This window comes from Temnothorax americanus, unplaced genomic scaffold, assembly GCF_048541705.1.
Source record: "Temnothorax americanus isolate GAGA-0224 unplaced genomic scaffold, ASM4854170v1 Scaffold53, whole genome shotgun sequence".
In the NCBI taxonomy this organism is placed as follows: Eukaryota; Metazoa; Arthropoda; class Insecta; order Hymenoptera; family Formicidae; genus Temnothorax; species Temnothorax americanus.
Window position 1 is genome coordinate 372226 of NW_027509688.1, and position 20389 is coordinate 392614.

The 20389-nt window shown below is 34.7% G+C and overlaps 1 protein-coding gene and 1 long non-coding RNA gene across 9 annotated transcripts in view; one reads left to right on the forward strand and one right to left on the reverse strand.

Annotated features, from left to right (window-relative positions):
* Positions 1 to 978: 978 nt before the first annotated feature.
* Positions 979 to 5541, forward strand: LOC143904549 (uncharacterized). The gene is made up of 2 exons (XR_013258959.1): positions 979 to 1617; positions 1727 to 5541. It is a non-coding gene; the product is annotated as an uncharacterized LOC143904549 (long non-coding RNA).
* A 369-nt stretch (positions 5542 to 5910) lies between these two features.
* Positions 5911 to 20389, reverse strand: part of LOC143904540 (TOX high mobility group box family member 4-B) — a 162189-nt gene continuing 147710 nt past the window's right edge. For all 8 annotated transcript variants that reach the window (XM_077419310.1, XM_077419309.1, XM_077419311.1 and 5 more), the window contains 7 exons: positions 19737 to 20073; positions 18984 to 19099; positions 14898 to 15033; positions 12896 to 13222; positions 12346 to 12438; positions 9188 to 9471; positions 5911 to 8939 (listed from right to left, as the gene is read on the reverse strand). In XM_077419310.1, coding sequence (XP_077275436.1) covers positions 8873 to 8939; positions 9188 to 9471; positions 12346 to 12438; positions 12896 to 13222; positions 14898 to 15033; positions 18984 to 19099; positions 19737 to 20073 — 1360 coding nt within the window. In that variant the 3' untranslated portion in view covers positions 5911 to 8872. The remainder of the gene's footprint in view (positions 8940 to 9187; positions 9472 to 12345; positions 12439 to 12895; positions 13223 to 14897; positions 15034 to 18983; positions 19100 to 19736; positions 20074 to 20389) is intronic.

Sequence of the window (20389 nt, forward strand, 5' to 3'; positions counted from 1 at the left end):
ATGTATGTATAATATATGTGAGAGCAATGATGCTCATATGAGCCGCACGCATGCGGCACTCACGTGTGTGCAAATTTTAAAATAAGAATGTTTATAAATAAATATATATTTGGTCTTCTTTAATTTAACGTTTTTTTATAACTGTAATAGTACATATATTAGATTTATATTAAAAAGTAGGGTACAAGGTGAGAGCAATTGATGCTCATATGACCCGCATGCATGCGGCACTCACGCGTGCGAGTCATATGAGCATCATTTGAGGACGCATCTGTCTAGCACCGTGAGTGCACGCCGTGTAAATTATTTGCACGACGTGCACGCGTCGTGAGCTCACTTTGCGGGCATTTTGTTATCTGGGCATTCTTATCGCAATCGCATCATAAATAGCAAAGTAGGCCTAAATATGCAAAAAGTTAAACTATCGCAATTTCTTTGGAAAAAACTATGCAGGCCTCTTATTTAGGTCACCACGAATCCATCCACACCCATTTTTCATCATATTTGTCCCAAATGCAGAAGTTCATCTCAAGATGTCAAAACTTGAATTATCGGTCGGAAATCGATAATGGGCATATATTCCATTTCAGGAGATCATAAGTAAATAGAATCTATTACTACTACTACTACTACGTTTACGCAAGCGTTACTTCTGTAGTAAACTTATGATATATCATACGTTTACGCGGAGTAAATTATCGCAAGTTACTACAAAATCCCGTTTACGCGAAGGAAAATCTCGTTTACGCGAAGGAATTATCGTAAGTTAATACAGAAGTAACGCTCGCGTAAACGTATACTACGTTTACGCGAGCGTTACTTCTGTAGTAACTTACGATAATTTACTTCGCGTAAACGGGTAAATTATCGTAAGTTAATACAGAAGTAACGCTCGCGTAAACGTAGTAATTATAAAGTAAATAAATCAAATCTTAATACTATATATATATATATATATATATATATATATATATATATCACGCAAACTATAATATATGCTCGTTTGGAAGAGCTTGACGATTATTTATATATTTTATATCAAAAAGAGTAAGTATCAAAATACTGATAAATAATACTGATAAATAATACCTATCACAGGACAATTATGCTATTACTATTATCACGCTTTTGCTATTTATTTATTAAGCTTATTTCTCTAATTTCCTGAATGTCTTTAATCATGTTTCTTTTTATTTTCAGCACAACACCAACTTTTTACGTCGTCGTCTGTGACTCGGCTTGCGCTGTCTCGTCTCCTCACCAGCTGACTGCTGGCAATCAGCTGTTCCACCGGGATGTCTCCTTCGCTCATCCAGCGGTATTGTGATGTCCGCATAGACTCGTTATCGTTCTCGTTCGTGTCTTTTTCGATGATGGGAGTAGAGGAACGGATTTTAGGGTCAATCATTTGTAGACAATTATTAATAAGTCAGACAGCATACAGAAAATCACTTGCTCCGTTTATTATGTTCGTTCGGTTTACAGTTTTACCGATTGCAGATCCGTTTCACAAAACACGATCCGACTCGGCAGTCCCTTGGATCGCGGGCAGACCGTCCGGAGTATTCTCTCCTACTGCTCCAAATCCGATCCTGTCGCGTCAGCCTCATTCGACAGGTGGAACCATATATCGCAAATCGGCGCTTACCATATGTCATATGTCTATCCCAATTCGGCGCTTGCACTTATACCCACCGCAATTCGGCGCTTACACTTTTTATTTCAGCTTTGGTTTTAACCGTATCTCTCGCTGGCGTTGCCTCTCGTCCCGCTGTCATCGGTGTAGCTGCTTTTCCTCGTGCTTTGGAATCTGAGGATGACGATGCCATTGTCTGAGCTCGTGAGGACGATTGCAAAAGCAGGAAGAAGAGCATGTGGTTTTGAAGAAAGATTGCTGGAGGGAAAGGGAGGGGGGTTGGCACAGAGATGCTTATGGGAGATGGGGGACAATATAGCAAAAGGAAGGAAACTGTCGAGATAGGAGGAGGAAAAAAGGCATCAGTTCTTCGAAATTAGAGGAGTAGCCCGATAAAAACAGTACGTGAAATGCACGTTATTGCTACGTGGATCAGCATCGTGGAATCCACGTGGACATTCGGTGGACAATCTAGAGAGCCTCTAGGACAATCCGCTCAAGAACGGTACTGTAGTCCACGTGCATGAGATCATCGATTTGACGTGAAATCCACTTTCTAAATTTCTTAGAGTAGAATCTCACTCCAAAAGAGTGAGATTTCACTGCCAGTCTAATTGGAGTGAAATTTCACTTTTCGAAAAAGTGAGTTATTCATTCTTTACTTGGAGTGATTCTTCAACTCTGAAAAGAGTGACATGTTTCACTGAATAATTATTCACCCGACATAAAAAAAATTATTTATTTCAAAATTTTATTACTATTTTTTAACTAAATATGTTTCTTAAGGTAGTCGTCTCGTCAGAGCATGTATTATAAATCGATTAAAGGAAAAGAGGCAGTAAGAGCCGGCGCGGTAAATAGGGCGCAAGTTAATCGATTTAATCACGAGAGCCTTATAATTTTTAATTCTTAATGTATTATAAAGTTTTCGATTTCGGATTTTATATCAAATTATATGATCAGCTTTGCAGTCGATTTTTTATGTGGCTCCTTACCGACTATTTACTCTAGAAAATCGATCTCGAAAATCACAAATTTTGCATTACTTCATACAGACGGCCAGAAAAAGAAGGCTCTATCACGGTTTCAATCACATATTTTCGCATTTTTCGATTAGATGAAGTGAGAAAAAACATTGCTTTTTGTACATTAGATTTCGAAGAAAACAGTGCAACTATAAAATATATAGTTTACCGGAGATTTCGCTGCTAATTTTTTAGTTTATTTTAGTGAAAATGCGGTAATCGAGCAGACATTTTTTGGTCGAGGTGAGGTTGGGAAGACTTGGCAACGCCGCTGGCTAATCACTGTAGTTCCAGGTTCCAGGTTATGGGGCTCGTCTTTCTTAGCCGAATTGGATAGTGATTGACACCCCTGTCATACGTTTTGAAATCCTTTCTCAGTAATTGTCAAAATTCAATCGAAGTATTCTTCTCACTTGTAACCTTTCTCGACGACTCGCATGATCAGCTGATCAAAAAGGAGTCAAATGAAAAAAATCACATAATTTGGAAAAAGTAACATACTTTTACTACGTTTACGCGAGCGTTACTTCTGTAGTAACTTACGATAATTCCTTCGCGTAAACGGGATTTTCCTTCGCGTAAACGGGATTTTGTAGTAACTTATATACGATAATTTACTCCGCGTAAACGGGTAAATTATCGTAAGTTAATACAGAAGTAACGCTCGCGTAAACGTAGTATTTGTCACGTATGAAATTTTACACCATAATTCATAAAATTATTTTTCCCTTAGCAAAAATTGCCTGAAATATATTTCTGAACGTAAAAACCTACAAACAGTCACATGACTAGCACGTAGCGAGACGCCTACCTTAAGAAGTTTTGTAGTCTCTTTAAATTCCCAGAGAGCAAGTTGCCCGCAGGTTGCTGTCAATTTGCTAAAACTGCTCTGCTAAGTTGTCTTGGCCGCGTTCAGCAGACACAACTGTTGAGTGTCGTCTTATCAACACGCTACGTTGATTTGTTGGGTCTAAAAGTAAGAGCCAATCACGTTCGATTGCTACTGAGCGGTTTGTTCTGCTGAACGCGCCCTTATTGAGGAAAGCGGCTTCCGATTTTGCCTATTGGATTGCCGACTTTTATTGCCACCAAAACAGTTGCCAACAGATTGTGGCTACTAACTGTAGCAACTTTTATGGCAATAAGTATATGCTACGAGCTTTCCGCTTGTTTGCGTAATCGTTGTCTGCATAATGCTTTTAAGTTCTAAACGAAATTACTGTTGTCGCGGTGACAGCAATATGATGACAACTGAAGGGAAACTTATGCCAAACACTATTTCTTTTTTATGTCAAGGAATGCTTGGCTATTTGGATTGTTTATAATTAATAATATATAAATACATTTGTTGAAGTTACTAATATGTAGCAGAGGGCAGCAGCTATCGTTAATTGATTGTCGGATAGCTACATATAGTTCAACAAATGTATTTATTAATTATAAACAATTCGAAAAGACTACAAAACTTTTTAACTTCACTACAAAGCTCTACAAACAACATACAATTAACTACAAAAGAGTTTTTTTATTTTATATAATATGTTGATGTATTATATGATGTTAGTAGCCGACTGACACTTTAAATATTTAATTAAAAATTAATTATGGACTAATAAACGAAAATGAATGCATTGCAATGATCTACAAACAAAATACAATCGATTCAACACCTATTTTTTAAATTTCATAATACATGTCGGCTAGTTTTATGGTCTACAATTAAATAATTAATTAAAAATTAATTATGAACTAACAAACGAAAATAAATGCACTACAATAATCTACAAACGAAATACAATCAATTTCACACCTAATTATTTTTTAAAAAGTGTTGGTCGTCGACTAACATCCCAGATAGCAAAGCGGCGTGTCTGAGCAAAATCGCGCAAACTTGTGATAGCTTATGATGCTGGCAACTTGCCGTACATTTGCTTCAATTGATTTCGAGTAATTTAATATTTGAAGCAACACGCAGGCAACATTGGATATATGTATTGCCAACAATTTGTCGGCAAGAGAGCAGCATCAAATTTACTCCGCGTTGCTATATATAACAATATAACAACATTGTGTGATCCTATGAATTATTACAGCAATAACAAGACAGCAACAGCTCGAATTTTGAACCAGACGATTTTAGACCGCAGCATAAGTTGCCAACAAGTTGCTGGCAAGATTGCTATACAAAATTTGTTATATATTGTGAAGGCATCAAAACTTATCGACAAATGCGGATTCAGTTGCCACAATTCTGATAGCAACACAACGTTGTCGGCAACATGCCAGCAACAATGCAGACACGTTGCTATAATATCTGGGATCTAATCCTTTTTTCCCGAAGTCATTTGCAAGTTTGCACTGGGGCTTTCGACTTCTTTTAGTATGTACTACTAAATTGTACGTACCACTAAATTGTGCCTGCAAAAATAGATTAAAATCGGAGGGGGGTCGCATACGGAACAATAGAATTCTAGCCTTTCTCGCTTCTGACGTCACAATTTGAGATAGTAGTGGTGAGTGAACAGGAGCCTTGAAATCATTTTATATATCTTATTCACATTTTCATATCTTAAAATGGTACATTATAACTTTTTTCAAATTATATTACGTACTATATTTAATAGTGATTTCATAATACTAAATATTCTAACTTTCTAGGTATAAGGATGACAGGATAATAATAAAGTATTTCTGTAACTATAGTTTCGGGACTGAAATCGTTTAATCATATGTCTTTGTACATAAAACAATTAAAATTTAACATAAATTTATTGAAAATTACCGCAATATATTAGCATTTGATGTATAGGCTAGCGCTACAGTACACATGCTTGATACTTTCTAAATTTCTTTCCGATACAGATTTATATGAGTATGATTGATGTTGCAAAAATTGCGCTTTTGTTTCTGTGAGTCCATTGCACAGAAATTTATATAGAAAAATAAGCATTAAGAATGAATGTCTCGAACAACAGAACAAATAGTATAAATTCGGTGAAATTGTATCGATGAGTTATGTCGAGAGTTTTATTAATTGAAGCACTTCATGCTTATACTTTTATGCAAATTTCTGTGCCTTAAAGATGAATAATTGAAGATTTCCTTCCGTATTATTTCTCAACGTTACTTGCTTTTTATTACTTTATAGACATATTTGTACAGTCCCATTACCTAAAAGGGCTCTGTTTAGATAATTAATATCCTATTTTATTAAAATGATTAAGTATAATTATCTTTTTATCCTTTCTCTCTCTCTCTCTCTCTCTCTCTCTCTCTCTCTCTCTCTGTGTGTGTGTGTGTGTGGTGTGTGTGTGTATGCGCGCGCGCACGTGTGTATATGTACGTATCTTTATATTTACCACAATTGTATTATTTATATAATACAGTTTCTATATTATGTTTACATTACAACTTATAAATCTATAGAATATAGTTATATATTTACAAGGATATCAAACAATAAGTATATTTAAAACATTTGATAATTCATATAAAGAAAAGAAAAAACAAAATTTGAACAAAATCCCTGTTAGAGGGATGCGTTACCTAACAGGCAATTTGTATATTTGCATAAAAGATTGCAAAATTGCTGGTGAATTTAATATGGATGTATTTCTTTGCTTTTATACATAAAAATGCTTTATATCATATTAATTTATTTCAAGGCCTACGTTACAAGTGTATTTCAATCAGAGGACATAAATATGTAATTATTCGATCTTTGTAATTCAAGAACAATATATATATATATATATTTTTTGTAATTTGTTTGATCGCGATGACAGATTTGATCAAATTCAAGAATTTTGGAGATACACAACATATTCTTTTTTCATCTATTTAAAAATTTTGAAATCATTTTTCTCCATGATCTATTAATATGATTGGGCTACTTACATGGGTATTAAATTATATTAGCTATATCCATATTAGCCGTATCCATATAGTCAATACATTCTTCGAAAGTAATAACAAAAGAGATATATCCTTTCTAAAAAAAGGCATGTTAAATCGATACTCGCATCTCTCGAAGTCTTCTCGAAAGTCTCGACGTGCTTTGTTAGCTCTTTTCCGCGATGCTGATTGATTCTGTTGCTGCGCTAACTTCGTGAGCGGCTGTCATAGCATATTTTGACAGTTGTGTGTAATATTAAAGCTAAATAGCGCGCGCGAAGCGCGCGTCTGTAGTGTCTAGTAATTAATAAAAAACAAATGAAAACAATTTTATGTAATATAATATTGGCTTAGTTTACACCGTGCGACCTGATCGCGACCTGACCTACGCCTTGACCTAAAATAGGCTGCTAAACAAAACGTTCACACCATGTAGACCTATGATACTTTTGGTCAAATATAGATAAAAATCCAGTATCCAGTATCTATTGGTACACTCTCTGCATTTTAGGCGGTCTTTAGGTCACCTGCGTTTACACGCGTTACGTCGTGTGACTTAATTTAAGTCAGGGCACGCGAAAAAGAGACCTGACCCAAGCGAGGTCGCAACCGTTTACATCGTCGCGACCTATCGTGTTTATGTTGAATATAAGGTATAGGTCGCGGCGTAAACACGCGGTGTAAAATTAATGTGTTTAAAAAAATATCAGATTTGTATTTGCTGTCAATATCATTCTGATGTCACGTTTTTTTGTGTACTATATGAAATTTTATGTATGAAAACTGTACTGTATTATTTATTGGTTGTTGTAATATCAATATAAAAATAAATTATGTAATTAAATCGCGTTTTACTTATACGGGCCTAATCTAAATGCATAGTAATTAATTTCTATAACTGTGATGGACTAATAGTATTATAGTATATTTATTTGTGAAAACAGTATTATACGATTATAGATGCTTCACGTATGTTTATCAGTCGATTGTATTCCATGTTGTATGAACAGAAACGGAATAATAAATTTTCTTGCGAAGGGAGAACACAAGAGATCAGAATACATTACAAAATAAATTAAATTTCTTCTACTCACAGAAATAAAATGATACTTACGATGCAACATCCAAGAGATGAAAATGACTAAAAACTTTTACTCGGGAAATTACATGTAATGAATTATAATCATATTGCAAAAATAATTTATATAATATATATATATATGTGTGTGTGTGTGTGTGTGTGTATGTATAATATACATATGTATCATATATATATATGTATATAATTTAAAAAAATAAAAATATGAAATTATATAATTGAATCAAATTTATATCTAATTCCATATTTTTTTTTTATTTTTTCATTCTTGCAATATAAGTATAATACATATGTAGTTCAAATACGATATCTATAATTACAAGTAATTAAAAATATATGCCTAATTAAGAAATACAATAGATATAATTTTTATTCTTAAATCTTACATCTTAAAATAAAACATGATAATTAACGACCATGGCATGTAATAATTTGCTATATAAGTCCTCTTTTTATCTAGTCATTGTTTTCACAGTATGAACGAAACACACATTGAACGTAGTACACTTATTTATACATTTTACACTGCTTTCATCTGCTTGTACTGTGTTATTTATTACTATATCAAAATAACAAGTGTAAAGTTGAGGAAACAGTTGAGATAATTCAATTAAGAAAACTAGTCTTTGTTCGGGGTAAACTTTAAAAACTGCAAACACTATCTATATTTAAAAAAAAAAGAAAAAAAAGAAACAAATATGCCTGTACAATTGGCACACTTTGCCTAACAGTAAGGAATATCAGAGAATATAAAAAAGTTGGTTGTTATTTAACTTCTCATATAAGTGTAAAAAAATACACTTATTTAAATTACTCAAGTCGTAATACACTCCTTACAAACAAAGACCTTTGGCCAGAGTAATAAGTTTTTGGATAAGGCTTTTCAATATATATTCTAAGTTCTTTTTCTAAAAAGAAATAATTTTATCTTTATTTCATCATTATCTTTCTTTCTCCTTTTTCTTGTCTTCTTGTTCTCTCGTTGTCACGCATATACATACAGAACATATCTGTATGCTATTACCATTAATATAACTATCCGTCAACTTTTCTAATGCTGTGTATCTCTGTTGCTGCATGAATAGTCTTGAAAAAGTTGTCATCCACCAGCTTATGTATATATACATCCATTTAAATATTTTACTTTACAGATTAACAACGGGCCATTAAGCTGTGAGGCCATTGAGTAGTTGCTGTAGTTCATTTCTTATAGAACACTTATTTAACTGTAGAATAGTTTTGTTGAGGATTTTGATTTGAAGACACCCATGTGTTGAATACATCTCTGAAATACATAATAAAGCAGGTATAAATACAAGATAAATAGAAGTCATAAAACATATATAAGAATAATCTCTGTGAATTAGAAATATATCACAATTGTGATATAAATGAGTATACAATCAAACGTACAGCAAAGACATGTAATAAGATGCAACAAACTTTGATTGTCCACTTTATATACTTCTTTATATAAAATGTATGAATTAATTTAAGATGGAGAACAATTAAATATAAATGTTCTTGGCCAACCTGCAATGGCTGACCACACACTCGTTGCTGCAATATTCATCTTCCCATTCGTTATTGGATATAGCAGGATTGGGACATCCCTGATGTATACAAGGTGGTGGCCCTTGTCCTGTCATAGCCACTTGTGAAGGATTTACTGGCGACGAAGAACTAGATAAAGTTTCGGACTTTATCGATAAATCTTCAGATTTTAAAAATTCTGCTCTAGGTGGACTTGTATGTATTATTTGTTGCTGCTGTTGTTGCTGCACTTGTACCTGCTGTACTTGCTGTTGTTGAGGTACCTATAAACAATGTTATAAGATATTGTACACTGTAGAGTATAAAAACGTACTACACACAAAAACATATTTGTCACAGCTTACGTTAAGATTACATTATTGTAATATTTAGAGAGTACTATCTTTACTCTAACATAATAACAATAAGTAAAAGTATTGAGATCGACCCAACTGGCAAATTTTATTGTTCACAAAACGCTACGTTTCGATCACAGATTCAAAACCACAATCAAAGAATCTGTGATCGAAACGCAGCGTTTTGTGAACAATAAAATTTGCCAGTTGGGTCAATCACAATACTTTTGCTTATTGTTAATTATTCACTGGCGACTCAAGTTCTTCGTTTTTCATAATAACAATAAATGGTAATTATTCAGTTTAGGGACCTCACCTCAAATCTCGATGTAATTATGTTCAATCAACGCGTTTTTGTACGAAACGAAAGAATCTGGCAGAAAAAAGTGTCGCTCTGCCCCGCGACGCGAGATATTAAACGTTAAAGTTGACAGGAATCAGGTTATGATTCCTGTCATACCGACGCCATGTAGCAACACTGACCATGCTCTGTGGCCATATGCGCATGCTCAGTGGCCGAACGCGCATGCAAAAGTGCGCGAATTTGAAACGTATGTATACTTATATAATGCATATCACTTATTGTTAGCTTTCAATGATGATTATATCTTACATAATGTATCAAAGCACATGCATGAAGAGGTGCACCCTCTGCACCCCTCCCCCCCATGCATGTACTTTATAATTTCGCTTTACAACTTAGCATGTACTTTAAGTTATAAAGCGAGGTCCACGCTGCCTACCGGCGGGGTGGGCGCAAGGGAGGGGGGGCCGTAGCCCCCCTCGCACCCCCCCGTGTGTGTGTGTGTGTGTGTGTGTGTGTGTGTGTGTGTGTGCCCTGCTTTAACAAATATTAAACAGTTAAATCGTGCAGAATAACCAAGCATCTCGATTCAAGCAGTTAGGTCTCACGCTGGGAGTTTCTTTAGTTTAATTATGCGCGGGAAGCACACACACACACACACGGGGGGGGGAGGGGTGCAAGAAAGAGGCCTTTGGCCCCCCTTCCCCCGCGCCCACCCCGCCGGTAGGCAGCGTGAGCCTCGCTTTCCAACTTAAAGTATGTACATACATGCTAAGCTAAGTTGTAAAGCGAAATTATAAAGCACATGCAAGGGGGCTTACATGCGTGAGCGCACGTGAACAGGAAGGCTTTTTTCCCCTGCACCCCCCCTTCCATGCATGTACTTTATAATTTCGCTTTACAACTTAGCATGTACTTTATGTTGTAAAGCGAGGTCCACGCTGCCGGCGGGGTGGGTGCGGGGGAGGGGGGGACCGAAGGCCCCCCTCGCACCCCCCCCGTGTGTGTGTGTGTGTGTGTGTGTGTGTGCTTCCCACGCATAATTAAACTAATGAAACTCCCAGCGTGAGACCTAACTGCTTGAATCGAGATGCTTGGTTATTCTGCACGATTGATTCATTTAAAATTGGCGCAGTTTTACATGCGCGTGCGACCACTGAGCATGCGCATGTGGCCGCAGGGCACGTTCAGTGTTGCTAAGTGAGCGGTAGTGCAGCCAAGAAAAAACGCTACAATTTTTTTAATTTTTTTACTCAATAATTAGAAGAATAAAAAAAAAAAAACGGTTTCCACAAAATCGGTAACAACAAACTATACACTCTATAGTATTCCCCGGAAAATTCTACCCCTATGTCATATACAATTCGTTAAGATTTGGTTAATTAGTTCTGGAGTTATAGAAATTTCGGTAAATTTGGCACATACACACATTAGAGTTGAGAGACCTGTATGTAAGACCGTGATCTTAAGACATCACTTCCTCTATGAGGAAGCCAAGTGCAAATTTCTAATTTGCACTATTTTTTTACTTTTTATCTTTAAATCTTCGTAATAATTACTGTAGCACTAATATATGACGTCACATTACATTACTTTGCATCTCTGTAAAAGGCAATTTCCGATAAATGCGGTAACGGAGTATGATTTCGGTTTCGCGATTTGCAGTTTGCGGCTCTTTTTTTTCTCGTTTTCGATATAAATTCGACCACCATGACCTAGATTTTGATGCGTACTTTAATTCTAGACAAGAATTTTGCATTTCTATAAAGCCAATTAAAAGATTAGTGCTAAGAAAAAAAGCGGGTATTACAGACGGCTTTAGGATCCCCTTAATGTGATACAATACAAATTTTTTAGCAATTCCTGATCAAATTTGTCAATCTATCTGCATATTACAAAGAGTTATTACATATTCATTTATTAAGGCTCCTGGGTAGTCACGGTGGCGCCGTACCGTCGCGGCAGAAATAAGAACTCTCCAATGGAGAATTCTGTCCTTTCTGACATGTTGACAACCTATTTTGCGTTGCGTTAAATTTCTTCATTATTCGCTCTGTACTTGTGCTATAACGTTTAACGTATTCGTGAAACTCGTAAAATTGACCGTATGGTAAGATTTGCAAGAAATACATATGCAGAAGGAACATTCTCCACTCCTTTCGATAGTCGCCAAACGGCTTGTTTTTCCGCGTATGTTTAGGCTTCGTTTTATCAACCCCTGTTTTATGTACAATTCTTTGAAATTCCGTCAATTATTTCCCGAAAAAATGAAGAAATGAAAAAAACCAGTTTCCACAAAATCGGTAACGAAAAACTATACACCCTATAGCACTCCCCAGGAAATTCTACCCCTATTTCATGTACTCTTGGTAAAAATTCGGTCCACTAACGAATGAGTAGTTCGCGGACAGACGGACGGACAGACAAACAGTCGGGTTTTATATAATAGTATGAAGTATGATACAAATAATAAACCAGAATGGAGATAATATATTAACCTGCATATATTGCTGTTGTGAAATCTGCTGTTGCATATGCTGCTGTTGCTGTTGTGTTATGTGTGGTGGTGCCATTACATTGCCCATTAAACCCTATAAAAAATAAGAATATATGTATCAATCGTTGAAATTGTTCATATTTTTCATGACTTTCATTAATCGAATATGAATTACTAGAATTATAAAAACAAAATCTCTCAATGTCTTCATATATTTGTTCTTATTATACATAGACAGAGAAACAAAGACAAAAACATGAAAAAATTTAAAGAATTTTATACAAACAACGTTTTTACAAGTTTTACTTATTGTATGTTATATGATAAATGTAACAACAGTCTTATTTTATTTATAGAACAACGAGTGATTCAGTGATTAATGAGTAATACGTTAATCACTGAATTTATGTATTAATTCTTGTCTAGGTACCAACAATTATGTCATAAGGACACAAGTATAGAATTAAATTACAATTTCGAAAAAAATTATATTTGTCTTTATCATGTTTGACTTTTTTCAAAAATTCTATTGTATATTTGCTAAATCATACTTGTTGTTGAGGATTTCCTTGCATAGCTAAATGATGGGGTGACTTTTTATTAACAGCCATTTGTTGCTGCTGCTGTTGCTGTTGTTGCTGATGTTGCTGTTGAGGCGACGAAGGTTGATGCTGAGGGCTATAGACTTGATATGTAACATTTCCTGGCGCAGTATTGTTGGCATAGCCTGCGTATCCGCTGTATTGCATTTGTTGTTGTGGCTGTTGTGTTTGTTTTTGTTCATTTTCACTCGCACCTTTGCTTACTAAAGATGCTCTATATGCCGCGAGAGCCTTCAAATATTCCTTCTTAGCTGCCTCGGTTTTCTTTTTGTAATACTATGTGAAAATTTATACTTTAACTCAACAACAATGGTATTAAAATTAAAAGAAATAATTAGCTAAAGACGCTTGATATTAAAATTTAGAGTAAAAAGGAAAAGTGGGCTATATGAGAGTCAAATACAGTTATTTGTGTGTAAGTTGACGCTATGTAATATTCAATTAATAATTTAATATAAACTATAAATTGTACGTTTCGGTTTTACTTTGAGTCATCTTCAGCGACGCAGTGATAGATAAATTACATAATCTCAAGTTCTCCGTAAAGTATAGGGGAGACCGGGGCGAAGTCGGCCCTGGGGCGGAGTCGTTTTTGCAATTATCTCGATTATCTCTCAAAATCTGTATGTTGTGTGAACTCGCCATTAATACTGTAAGCGTGTAAGCGCGACTTAATGGTGCCCACGCGACCAACGGAGTTTAGTGAGGTTACGCGTCATGTTGTGATTCTTATCGAAGCAAACGTGTTTTCGCAGGTCGAAAGTAAAATTTCTTCCGCGTCGAAAGTTTGTAAAATCTTACATGCTGAACACGAATCCAGTGCAGTTTTTTTTATTTTCATTGATTTCTATTATTTTATAAGCGACCAAACCTAAAACTTGGGTTCGGGGCGAAGTCGTTTCCAAGCCAAAACGAAGTCAAGAAAGCTAAATAATATATGCTGCGTATGCTCGGAGATAATAAAAAACAGAGCCGATGAAAAACAGTGCATTTCGTGCAGGCGTAAGGCACACAACGAGTGCGGGCGCTCGTCAGACTCTGTTTTTACATGCTTTAACTGTTAGCGAAAAAGAAAATTGATTTTCTTGAAATTATTTTCCGCTTTCCATTTTGCTACTAAAAAACAATGAATAAAGTGTACTCTATTATTTTTTATGATCAAAATTATGTATCTTTATTTAAAATCCAGTCCGAGAATGAGGACACGACTGCGCCCCGGGAATTTTGACTTTTCAGTTTTTGCACCTTTGTCGTTTTTACTCTATACCGGTTGAACAAAGCGACGTAGACCAAAAATGCTTATATAAATTTTGTAGCCAAGGGTTCACTCTTAGAATGGTATACTATATTTCACTAAAATGATTTATTTTGTTGTTAAAAATCGGCACCGAAAAAAAAGGGCCGATTTCGCCCCGGTCTCCCCTAGTTTGGTGAGTATTTAAAAGTTAAAGGTACAAAACAAAATGTAAACTTAAAGAGGAAAAGCTAGAAAAATTTAATAAAAATTGAGACTAACCGGCAAAAAAATCTATTTACCAAATCAAGTTCAGAGAACGTGAGATTGACAAACTGTTTCCGTTGTCTTTTTCCCAACTTCAGTTACTCACTTTATATTTTTCGGAGCTTGAGATTATTTAATTTATCTATCACCGCGTCGCTAAAGATGGCTCAAAGTAGATCCAAAACGATTTATAGTTTATATTAAATTATTAATTGAATATTACATAGCATCAACTTACATACAAATAACCGCGTTTGGCTCTTATTAGACAACTTTCTTTTTCTCTTTTTAATATTAGTATTATAAAATAATTATATAAAATTATATAATAAAATCTATAATTATATTAAGTAGCATTTGTCACAATTATACTTGAAACGATACTCGATATAGATAATCATCGAACAAATAATAGAAATACATAAGATTATTAAGATTTTAAATACTTACATTTTTATGTTCAATGTCTAATGCATCCCACATTGACGCAACGATTTTAGATACTTCGCCGAAGCTGGCATTTGGATGTTTTCCCTTAATTACTGCCTGAGTGTCTCTGAAGAAAAGGGCGTATGCTGACACAGGTCTGAAAATCAGTAACCAGCATTATATCATAAATTTTAGATAAACGATTACGTTTAAAGAAATTAAAATTTTTAGTAATATATTATTAGTGTTTACATTAGTATTGCAATTATTATAATTCAAGAAAATATCATAAATATTAAAAAAAAAATGACAACTAGTTTATATCGTAATCACCTAAATTCGACAGCACCTCAAAAAAATATATGACAGATTTTTAAGTTATCATTTCTGTAATGCATTTAATTATTATACTTTCCCTTTTTTAAAAATAAACCTTAGTAACTTCATTATTTTGATGGAAATATCGATATGTTTTATTTCTCTAATTAAATAGATATCAGCATAGTGCTTTCCCTCTCTCCATTCCGTTTTTATCTCTTTTCCTTTTTCTATTCTGTTGTATTTTGCTACGACGAGTCACTTCTATAGAGGTAGATAATAGATCATAATCTATTATTACAGTAGGGCGATAGGTAGGCGACAAAGAGGCAAGTTAGGAAAATAGTCACAAATACACTCAGTCCCAAAAAAAGTAGTACACTAAAAATGGTTTCAAAGGTTTCACATTATTTTTGAAAATTTATGCTAGGATATTTTAGGTGCCGAGATATTCAATTTTGAATTTGCAACAAGGTCGATTCAGCAAGGCCTATATAAAAAACTAGGAGGACCTGCGGTTCGTTTGGTTCTTTCATTATTTCAATAGCTGCATTCATTATTCTCTATACAATAATTTTCATAACCTGCACCATATTCTTTATTCAATGATTTACGTCATTTTGAAGGCCAGGAAAGTAAAGACAAAATTCGATTCAAGCTCTTCATTTTTCGCAATCAATATTACGAAATAAAGATGATTGCGTTTTAAGATGTCACTGTCATTAGCTCAAATTATGATTGTCAATGAAAGTTTTTAATTAATCCTCTATGAGATTACAATTCTCATTCACCTCCACACTTAACCCTATTAAACTTTTTGGACCCACGGCTTAACGTCTCTTCTGAAAGACGGAGCTCAGTTTTCTCCGCATGAGAGTCAATTTCTCGCGCGAGGGGCGCAGTTTTCGGAATATTAAAATTCCATGTTTATGTGCTCAAGTGGACTCGAATGTGGTTCCTCAGATTACGAATCTGGCGCTCTATCACTAGACCACACTGCCGCCCCAAATTATGGTTGTAATTCTTCCCAAAATAAACCGCATGAAGTTTTACTAGTCAGAATTACATCTCATTGTGTACGTGCGCACGTGTGTGTGTGTGTGTGTGTGTGTGTGTGTGTGTGTGTGTGTGTGTGTGTGTGTGTGTATGTGTGTGTACCACAAGAATAAGAATCCTGTGGTTCGTCAGCTCCATAGTGTTTCAAGAATCCAAACTCTCCTTGTAGTGTGTGTGTATACCATTAGGATCCCGTGGTTCATCAGTTCCACATAATTTCAAAACTCCAAACTCTTCTTGTGGTGTGTGTATGTGTATGTGTTTGTATATCACAAGGATAAGGACTCCGTAATTCGTCGGCTCTCGACAGTATTTCAAGACTTCAAACGTCCAAACCCACATACACGCACACACACACACACACACACATACACACAACAATGAATGCACACCACAAGGAGTGTTTGAAGTCTTGAAATACTGTGGAGCTGACAAACCACGGGGTCCTTATCCTTGTAGTATACGCACATACGCACGCACACACACACACACACACAAGGTGTAAAACTGACCGTATGACCTCCACGTAGTACACCGTGTGGTACCTTGGGTAATGCTAACGTCGGCATCTTAACTTTCAAGCTTCATATTTCGGGAATTTTTCACCGAAAAAGGGCAAATAGGTAGTGTTTTAAAATTGTCTCGACAAGGGCTACAAGAATATGGAGCATTCCATGTCAAATCGACCAAGGTTTGACTCTCGACCTCTCGAATTTGGTCGGCGATTTTTTATGTCATTGTTCCACTTCTAAAGATGCACTCTGAATTTTTTTAGATTTTTTTTTAAACAATCAATTTATAGTTATAATTTTTTAAACCAACATATCAATGGCCACAATTTAAAAACATGAAAAAATTCTCAAAAATCCTGTGTCAGATATTAAAATTTTTAAGCCTAGGCCCGAAGTGGGCCGGCGTTTGCTTCTAATTTTTTCGAGTTATTTTGAAAAAAATATTTAAACAAATTAGAAGCAGACGTCAGTCCACTGTAGGCTGTTGCTTGAATATTTTTGTACATAACACAGGAATTTTGAGAATTTTTTCAGATTTTTCCGACGCAATTTTTTTTATTTTGAAAAAATGCTAAAAAAAAATTTGAAAAAATTCTCAAAAATCTTGTAACGCCAGACAAGCGTCGTAATCGTAAGAGTTCAAGCTGAATCAATTCATACGATCAGCTTACGATAGCTATTACGACAAGCGTTACGATCGCTTAAGGTGAACATTACGATAGATATAGTTGTAGCTTTACAGGAACTCTAGCTCAGCGATATCAGAATCAAGTACATTCGTGAGGCGTGTGATGAAGGCTGAATTCGGTGCTGATTGTGCAGAGACAGAAAAAATTTGGAGCAATCCGAAGCGAGGAACTGTTTTGGCTGAGAGACGTTGCGCGAATTTTTGCGATAGCAAATCCAAAGAGCGTGCATTTAACGATTATAATTAGGAATGTTCAGTGAAAACTCGGAGCAGATGGCGCCATGGCGTCCTGTCCTGTCATGGCGGCGCCACCAACACTAACTCAATATATTGTATGTGTTGGTGTATGCGTGAGCCTATCTGTGATACTTCGCGGCTAATGCGATTCATCAAAAATGTCGAGAGAAGATTATTACAGTATATTAAGTGTAAAAAAATTGAAGGAGCTGCTGCGAGAAAGAGGTGCATTATTATGTGAAAAGAAAAAAAGAGTTAGTGGACAGGTTAGTAATTTTATATGGGCAGATTACAAAATGTAAATTGTATTTAGATTAATTTTTAGATTAATATATTTTTATAACTTTTTAGATTAATATATTATGATAAAAATAATAATTTTGGTTATGAGCCAATCCTGGAAACATTTTTACATTCAAGCACACTACACTTCATTTTCCACTTAAAATATGCAAAGACAGAGGAAATATCGTGTAAACATTACAGGCTTTATTTACAGTTATGTATATCTCACGGATGTGCTCACAGATACACCAACACATGTATATTGAGTATATTGAGTTAGTGTTGATGACGCTGCCATGACATCAGGACAGGACGCCATGGCGCCATCTGCCCCGAGTTTTCACTGAACATTCCTAATTACACTTTGTGATTGTAATTGGAAACCGGGCAATAAAACATTGTTAGACCACCACGGTGGTTCACGTTTGACCATAGCAATCTCTCTCTCTCTCTCTCTCTCTCTCTCTCTCTCTATATATATATATATATATATATATATATATATATAGGAAAAGATATTTAAAAAATATTCAGACTCTCTCTTTTAATAACCTATCCAAAAAACTTTCAATAGAAAAAAAAGGGTATGTAAAATTATTTTCCCTTGGTGCTTACATCTGTTTTGCTTATTCCAACATTCTATATTTTTACATAGTTCTACATTTACAGCAATAATAATGACAGATAATTTAGAGCGATAATAATACCATTATTACAAATGTGAACATAGAATATTGACACAATATAGCATTAGTTCTGTATGCTTTTGTCACATACAACATACAAGTAATACTAACTCAAATAAAAAATATTTTTTTCTTAATTGTAATATCAAAAAATAAAAATTTCCAAGTGATATTATATTATAGACAAGAAAGAAAGTGGAAGAAACGTTGAAACTGTATCATTTTGCGAATGTTAACTTCTTTAAAAAGATTTTACCTCGGATTTTACGATGGATATTTCAGACTTTTTTCATTACTTTATACAGACCAAAATATAGTTACTTACTTCTGTGGCTCGTTAGGATCTCTCTTCTTCTTTTTCTTCTGTGGTTTCGTTTTTCTTTGATTCTTCGCTCCAACGTCAGCTTCTGGCGACGGTGGCTCACGTTTGACCATAGCAATCTGGATAGGAAAAGACATTTAAAAAATGTTCGCACTTTCTTTTAATAAACTATTCGAAAATAAACTGTCTATTTTCATAAATTATCCAAAAATATTTTAAAACAATATTATTAATTTGTGCAAACCCTTCCCTTCCTGAGAAGCTGATATTAATGTGGAAGATATTGATTATACAAAAAACGCTTAATGAACTAAAAAAAAATATTTTTATAAATTAAAGAAGTATTGCTTACACAGAAAGTATTGTGCATATATATATAATATTTATATATAACATGTTATTTAAAAAGTATGTAAATTATAATGTAAAGTAAAGTAAAGTAAAGTAAAGTAAAGTAAAGTAAAGTAAAGTAATAATGTAAAGTATGTACCTATAATTGATGAGTATATATGTGTATAAATAGATAAAAATATATGTATGTACAATATGGAAGAAATAAATCTGACATTTTCGTCGAGTTGGATTTTACGCTTAATTTTAATTTGTGAATTACAGTTTTGAATTACATTTGGTTTATGCTTTAAAACACGTATTGTGTATTATTAGCTTATAAACATCTTAAGAGATCTATTTATAAGACAAATTAGTCAAACAAAAACATTGCGTAAATAGTATACCATGCGTGATTCGACTTACCATCCCAGAATGCGGAGTGCTATCATCGCTATCTTCGCTGGTCGTAGTATTGTTATTCGTTTCTGGAATATTGTTAGCTTGCATAGTAGTCGGACTGCCTCCGGTAGGACTTCTGTATTGTATTTGTTGTTGTTGTTGCTGCTGCTGCTGCTGCTGCTGCTGCTGCAGTTGTTGTTGTTGTTGCTGCTGCTGGGAATGTATATACTGCATATGTTGCATTTGTGCCTGTTGCTGCTGCTGTTGTTGTTGCAACATCAACAATTGCTGACCGCTGTGTTGTTGCTGGCGCGGAGAACTCATCGTCGCGTACGAACCTTGAGAGTTGCCATATGCCGAACTGTAAGCAAACAAAAAATAAGTTTTGTTTGCAAAAAAAAATTTTTTTTCGAACTGAGTAAATAATCGCGGCATTAAGAGATAGAATCTGTTCGTATAAATAATTGAAACTTTAGAATATATAATGTTAATACGAATATTGTTAATTAATCTCGTGTTGCTCAATCTTTTGAGATTTCCATCGTGTAGTAATCATAAATTATAAGTGCTATTGTGTTGACTATATTGATTTTCGGGTATTAAGAAGAAAAGGAAATTGTGAACGTTCCTTCATATGGAGCGTTAAAAATTTGCGTGACTATCGTTTTTCGGCAAAA